Raw genomic sequence first — 7,945 nt, forward strand, 5'->3', positions numbered from 1 at the left:
AAAAAGAGCAAAATGTCAGCGCACGTCTTTTTGAAACCGACGTCGCGCCGGCACACGTCTTTCTAAAACTGAAAAACGCGTTGCACGTCTCCCTGCAACTGACAACCGCCAACGCACGTCCCTTTAGAACGGCAGTGGCGCGCTTTTTTCAAAATTGAATGACCCGTTGTCTCGTCCCAGTGGTGCGAATTTTTGAAATTTAAAATAAACGTGGGTTGCCTCGTCCGTCAACATTTATGAGCAGTTGGCACATCTCTCGCCTTCTCGGACACTCCAGAAAACCGAAGAACCCTGGCAAAAGCAACTTGCGCAGTCAAGATTCAAAGAACGGGACAAATCCACCTACCACCTCGCAAAACTCCCCGCACCAGGGCAAGACCCTTGGTGCGAGGAGTGGGGAGCAATTGATGAAGGAAGATTTGGCCCGACCTCACAATTATGCGACACATGGCAAAGGCAACAACTCGGCACAAAAGCAAGCCTAAGGCACGAGCACCGAGGGGAGAAACCAGCGGTCAGAACTCCCTACTAGGGGCCCGAACTCACCCTTGGCCCCAAACCAGAAAAGTAATCCGAACGGGCCTGCATGCAACAGTTCGGGACATACTTCTCCGACCTGCCTTATAACAGTTCGGTACATACTTCGCCGAACTGGCCTGCGCCTGCCTTAACAGTTCGGGATACACCTCGCCGAACTGGCTTGCCTTGTAACAGCTCGGGACATTTCGCCGAACTGGCCTACCGTGTAATAGTTCGGGATATACCTCGTCGAACTGACCTGCCCTATATATACCTCCGAACTCAAGACTTTGCCTCGCTCACCACTCCACCACATCGCCCTCAGGGCACCAAAACCAAATAAACCGTACTATGCCTGACACCGAGGAAGTTCGTACCCAAGGGCGGTGCACTAGACTGACTTGGGATCTGACACTTGACGACCACTCTCCAAACGCCACCTGCCACCGCCTCCTGACATCGCCATCTCCAGTTAGAGAGACGGTTCCGACAAAAGGCAGTGACAGTTTTGTCCCAGTAGAAAGGACGGCTCTCGAGTTGACAAATGCAAGGGTAATCATACCCAACCTGACAAGGGCCTCGGAGCGAGTGCGCGAAGTGATTATAAAAGGCCCCCTACCCCCAATAAACAAGGTATGTGAACTTTGCGCTATCTGGTCTACACTTTTCCTTTGAAAGATTACTAACTTGAGCTTCGGAGTTATCTCACCGGGTTCCCCCTGGAGTTCTCTCATCTTTCCCGTTTCAGGCTCCCCGTCGCTCCAGCTCAAAGATGAACTCGTTGACAGCTAAGACCGGCCAGATTGCGCTCCATCAGCTATGATCATCTCAAAATTTTTAAACTCTTATACAAGATACTTAGAAATGCTTTTTCTTATTGATTTAGGGCTTTTAAAATGAAAATTAGGTGGTTGAACATATATTTTAACCAGATAAGTAGAAAGAATTGATATGAAGAACACTTGTCTGGTAAACCCATCACCATATAAACCCGATACCCTCCCTAATCATATATTAAAATTAAAAAACATTGTAACCTCAAGAACTTCCCTAAGATAACAGTAGTGGCACAAATTTTAATAGATTTTGATGCTTCAGACTTGTTTTCATTCTTGACATTAAATGTCACTTGATTTGCATTATTAATTTAAAAATTTTTGAACAAAGGCACAACATTTGTAGCTCAAAAGACTCAACCAGCTATCTTTTCCGGTTTTATGAAGAAACAATTAATTTCCCACTTGGGATATGACTTACCATCCAATACGGCATTTGCAACATCATTAGCCTCAGCACGAGTTGTTCTCAGGTTATCAGTCATACTGTCCACAACTCAGGTAACAACTGCAGGTTTTCCAGCCATGTTGCACTTGTAGACAACAGATATTTGAAATAAGTAAACCTGATCACAATTCAGGAAGGATAAGTATCATATCCAGGTTAGTTCCTGATGAAGGAAGATTTGGCCCGATCGCACAGTTATGCGATACGTGACAAAAGCAACAGCTTTGCACAAAAGCAAGCTTAAGGCCCGGGCATCAAGGGGAGAAACCAGCGGTCCGAACTCCCTACTAGGGGCCCGAATTCATCGCCCCAAACCAGAAAGTAATCCGAACTAGCCTGCCTTGCAACAGTTTGGGACATACCTCGCCGAACTGACCGGCCTTGTAACAGTTCGGGATACACCTCGCCGAACTGGCCTGCCTTGTAACAGTTCGGGATACACCTCACCGAACTGGCTTGCCTTGTAACAGCTCGGGATACACCTCGCCGAATTGGCCTGCCTTGTAACAGCTCGGTATACCCCTTGCCGAACTGACCTGCCCTATACATACCTCCGAACTCAAGACTTCGCCTCGCTCACCACTCCACATCGCCTTCAGGGCACCAAAACCAAACAAACCGTACTATGCCTGACACTGAGGAAGTCTTTACCCGAGGGCACCGCACCTGACTGACTTGGGATCTGACGCTTGACGGCCGCACTCTAAACGGCCACCTGCCACCGCCTCCTGACACCGCCATCTAGAGAGACGGTTAGGCAGTGACGGTTCTATCCCAGCAAAAATGACGACGACCGAATTGACAGATGCAAGGGTAATCATACCCGACCTGACAAGGGCCTCGGAGCGAGTGCGCGAAGTGATTATGAAAGCCCCCTGCCCCCAACAAACAAGGTATGTGAACTTTGCGCTATCTGGTCTACAATTTGCCTTTGAGAGATTACTAACTTGAGCTTCGGAGTTATCCCACCGGGTTCCCCCCGGAGTTCTCTCATCTTTCCCGTTTTAGGCTCCCCGACGCTCCAGCTCAAAGGCGAATTCGTTGACAGCTAAGACCGGCCGGATTGCGCTCCATCAATTCCAATGATTAGCATAGCAAATCACTAACACCATATGTTTAACCAACAACCAGTGTTCAATGGGTTGGCAGATTTAGAATGTACTAATAATAGCAGAGTTGTTTATCATGCAAACTACATCTTCCCCCTTCAGTTCAGAAACCTGCAATGAAAGACACAAGTTTACAAATTCAGATTAGTGTCATTTCCATTAGACAAAATAATATCTTACTTGAACTTACATACTTACTGAACTACTTGCTCCTCCACCCAGGCTAATTGCCCCAACAGGTCACACCACCCAAGTTTTTCTGTTTTTCCACTTCTTTTTTCTCTCTTCTTTTTAGCCCGGGGTTAGAGACAAAAGATTTTTAAATTGGTATATGGACTAAACTTTGAAATGCTAGGACCCTTCATTTAGGTTCATAATACTTTTTGAAGCAGGCTAGGTCTACATGAGATACATGATTTGCAACGCAGGAATTTCAACAGATCAAAGGACCCTCAAATAACTCAGTCAACCTGAATTTTCTTGTAAAAGAACATTAATTAAATATTAATTAGATATATACAACAGAGCAAAGTCACTATCCTTTTCTCTATAGGATGGCATAAGGGCCACTTAACCCAAACTTTCTTGGCTATTGGTTTCAGGATAGTCCTTTTTGGGTACTTTCTTGGCTATTGATATTTTATTGTTAATTTGGATGGGTAAGATGCTTTACTGGCCAGGCCATCCAAGATATGATAGAACAGGTTAAAGAGTTGGGTTATTGGTACATGACATATACTCTATGATGAAAAAACTAATTAACAATAAAAAAAGAAAAAAAAAAAAAACTAGTTGCTTCCATTGTCATAAACTATGCTGCTCTCTATTAACTTATTGGGATGATGGCCCTATTTTCTCATGCATTGAAAATCTATTTAGCTGTGATGACAAATTGCTTAAGCCTACAATATGAGTTGATCACTGTGACTCACATTACATGAAAATCAGAAACCATCCACCCAAGGACAAGGAGTGCGTTACTGCATAGGACACCTAAATTCTACTTTCCAGATTTTAAAAGAACCCTGATGGAACCTTCCCACAAGAACAGCCGAGGCTTAGTCCTATGACCATCCCTTTGTTTTATAGCTAAGTTGCCTCTGTATTATGTTCTGTTGCAGTGGAATGTTTCATGATGCCATTATTCAGACTGCCACTCCAGCCATTTAGCTTGTTAAGCATTCAAACTTTCATGTTTCCCATCTCACTACTTAAATTTATCGGTAAAATTATTGTATGATGTCTGCATATTCCTATTATTTTGATTGTGATGTATTTCTTCCACTGACTAGTTGCTGCAGAGTTGTGGAACCATTATCTCTCTACGGTGGGTTTGAGCTGGACCATGCCATCATCAGTAAAGGACTTACTATGGTGTTGGGAGATTTAAGGCTTGTCAAGATTGGCTAAAGAGGTTTGGAAGACAGTCCCGGTTGGTTAATGGTTAGTTTCTTTCATGGCCAAGGACAATATGGACCGAAAGGGACAACAATAAGTTGAGAAAGGAACTAGCGGTGGAAGCTATCCCAAATCACTACAACATTTGAGCCCAAAACATATGTCTTCTATGTACCATTGCTTGGCTAAACTATCTGTCAGCGGAAAGTCGATCACTATGTTTCAGACACTAGAAATGCAGCTGAAATAGGAAGATATTCTAGATAACCACTTTACAAGCTAAGATAAGGCTGAGCCCTCTCCCAAAGTGGGATAATTATGAAAAAACTAAATTAGTCTGATTAAATACACCTTGAACTGGTCGGTTAATCATTCAAACGGTTTCGATCATTTTTCAAATTTTTATTTTTTTATCAGAATGGGCCAATCTTTCGAACAGTCAGATCGTTCAAACTGATAACCAGACCCCTAACCGGTTCAGTTTTAAAAACCATGATCCCCATCACCGCGGAATTAGAAATTCCTAAAAGCTAATCAATTAATTTCGTGAAATCAAGGTAGAAGCAGAATTTTATTCCAAATTAAACTGTGGCCATTCAAGGTTAAACACAATAAGTTACAATTCCTAGTCCTTTTGTTGGCTTATTAATTTTGTTGTAATTTTTGTGGCACCCATCACAAGAGTTTCGAATGAATCATCACCCAACGACCCTAGTTACCTCTCGATCATCGATTTGGAACCTCTAGAGCTCAATTCTTTGATCAGACATTGGTTTATATGCATGCCCCCATCCAAACACCCACTTAAAGAATCACACCCGGCCAAAGTAGTAAGATAATATAAGAGAATCACACCTTGAGAAGTTAATAAAGAGTATACAATTAACCTTTTTCACAGGTCTAGCTGGGTTTTTTCTCTTTATCAATAGAAAATGTCTAGACGCGTAGCTCGAGTTCAAGTTTGAAGACCGATTGGCATATAAAATGTTCTATTTTTTGTGTAATTTAATAAAGTAATATTATATTAATTTGATAATAATTTAATAAATATGTATATATTATGTATAACTAATGTATATTTTAATTATATGTAATAATATCAAGTTGAGCTCGGGCTCGGGCTCAGGCTGGGTTTATTTGAGAAAGTCTAAGCCTGGCCCGAAAAATAGTCAGGCCTGGTATTTAAAGTCCAAGCCTGAGTCTATGGGTCTGAAATTTTGTCCAAGTCTAAAAAGTATCGGGCCAGGCCGAGCCATCCCATGAACAGGTCTACATACAATTTCACTAATCTCATCTCAGTGTTAACCAAATAAATTGTCAAGTTGGCCAAGCAGTAAGTAACTGGTATGGCAATATCTACCTTACACGGAAGATATCCACCCTTAAATCACCCCAATGGGGAGGGGTTTTGTTTGAAAAATGGATTTTTAGGGTAGGGATGGGTTCTAGGATTTTACAACCTATACAATCCGGGTAGGGTATGGCATTAAATTAAACCCAACTCTCCTTGACCCGCATATTGTTGAAAGACATGAAATTATGTATTAATTACTTATTGATTTTAATAATATTTTGAATTTTATGTTAAGTATAACTGATAGCTTAAATGTTTTTTACATGTTTTAATCTAATAATTGAAAATTTTGATTTATACTCATGTTATTTTACTTGTTTATTATTTATATACAATATGAATATATATTAGTACGAAATTTGATGTGGGTTCTAGACCCAACCTGCCAACCACTTGCCCCACCATCAAATGCGGGGAGGGTTTTACATTTTCATGTGCAAGGTGGATTTTTTCGAAGAAGGTACAGGTTGAGAAATCTAGAGAGGTGGATATGATCTAAAATTTACAAAACTCTCCCCAAACTTACCCCCTTCCCATCCCTACAGTTACCTAGGATAAAGGGGAACACCCATAAGTAGGGGTGTCGATTGGACTGGATTTGGTCCAATCCTATTCAGTCCAATGTGAGTTCATTACAAATGGACCAAGTCCAATCCAATCCAATGAATAATTTGGACCGTTTTGAACAAGTCCAATTTGTTCCAATTCATTTTAATTTAAATTGGTTTAACCCAAACCCAGTCTATTGACATCTATATTCTTATCTTAAATCAATGACTGTATATTTACTTAATCCAATCAAATCCAGTATAAATTTATTACAGACGGACCAGGTTCCGTCCAATCTAATAAATATTTTGGACTGGATTGGTTCAACCCACTGTCTTTTTGGTCAGTTCAATCTGTCCAAATTGATTTTAGACTGGACGGGGTCCAATCCAAAAACCGGTCCATTGACACCCTTACCCATAAGCCCCTACCCGTCGTTGCAGCCGGATTTGACCCCCCAGGCCTGCGCTACAAACAGTGAGAAAGCCTACCAACTGAACTGATCCCAACAGGTATTCGTGTGGATGAGTTGATGATCGTGTTAAAGTCGAAGACATCAATGACAATATTTACTGAAAGTTAATAGTTCGGAGCAGCGTTCGATATGGCAAAGTTGCGACGATCACCAACCCAAGAAATAAAATAAGTTGTAGTCCAGAAACTTGAAGTTGTTTGCATCAACAGTCCAATTACCTGCATTCCTATTCGTGTAGAAAATTATTAAATTTACCAATTGCACTGTCCGAGCTCAGACAACCTAATTACATTCATTGACTACAGTTCTGGGTTCTTGTCTTTATTTAATTATTATTCAGTTTTGGGTTTATTTGCGTTTGTGGCGATCTTATCCTCTGGCTCTCTCTCTCTCTCTCTCTACATGTGGCCTGCTGGGTTAGAACTTAACAGTCCATGAAGAAAAGCAATACACAAAAAGAAAATCTAAAGGGAAGACAAGCAAAAGCAAAAAGTTTAAATTACAAGTTTTGCTCATTTTACAAAGTAGAATGAGTGACAGGAAGAGGGGAAAAAAGAGAGAAGAAAAAGAGAGAGAAAAGGAGGATTCATCTATCCATTTCATGTACCTCGGGACCCTCCATGATACTCTCCAAAGAGGGTTTCCACGCTTCAGCCTTTCTTTTGCCATTCTCTATCTCTCCCATGATGTCCCCCAATTTTCTCCCTTCCTTCTCCTTCAACTGAGAAATCAACCATTCCAGCTCCTCCCTTGTCAACACTATCTTCACCCTTAAACCACCCTTCCCAATGTGGCCTTCTTTACCAACACCACCTGCTTTCAGTTCTTCATCTTCTTGCCGTTCTTTCCTCTCTCTTTGTTGATCATGCGTCCATGATGTATCTATGCAATTGCCCATATCCTGATCCGAGCAATCCCGATCTGTCTCGCACTTTCAATACGAGAGAAATCTAAAGGCTTAGAAGACGAATAAGAGGGGAAATTCAGAGACCACCTTAGCGACAACCAGTAAGTGGTTCAGACAGAGGTTTCACCTTGTGACCATTCATCACGAGGAGGAAAGTGAGTGCAGATGGATATATAAAGGAACCCAGATTTTATTTTACTAATTTAAAGAAAATGCAAATTAAATACTTTGTTGAGTAATAATTCTATTGATTTCGTCAAATCAAAAGGGAGAAGTACGTAGACTTTTCTTCTATCATTCGATATCAATATTTTGAATTTCAACAATAACTCCGTTGTTTTAATCTCCTT

The 7,945-nt window shown here is 41.4% G+C and overlaps 1 protein-coding gene across 1 annotated transcript; it reads right to left on the bottom strand.

Annotated features, from left to right (window-relative positions):
* Positions 1–7,153: 7,153 nt before the first annotated feature.
* On the bottom strand, positions 7,154–7,765 carry LOC148864466 (uncharacterized). The gene has a single exon (XM_088979839.1). The coding sequence runs from the start codon at positions 7,584–7,586 to the stop codon at positions 7,275–7,277; it is 312 nt and encodes a 103-aa protein (XP_088835965.1). The 5' UTR covers positions 7,587–7,765; the 3' UTR covers positions 7,154–7,274.
* Between the last annotated feature and the right edge of the window lie 180 nt (positions 7,766–7,945).

Source organism: Nelumbo lutea, chromosome 3, assembly GCF_056320005.1.
Source record: "Nelumbo lutea isolate HS-2025 chromosome 3, American lotus-T2T, whole genome shotgun sequence".
NCBI lineage: Eukaryota > Viridiplantae > Streptophyta > Magnoliopsida > Proteales > Nelumbonaceae > Nelumbo > Nelumbo lutea.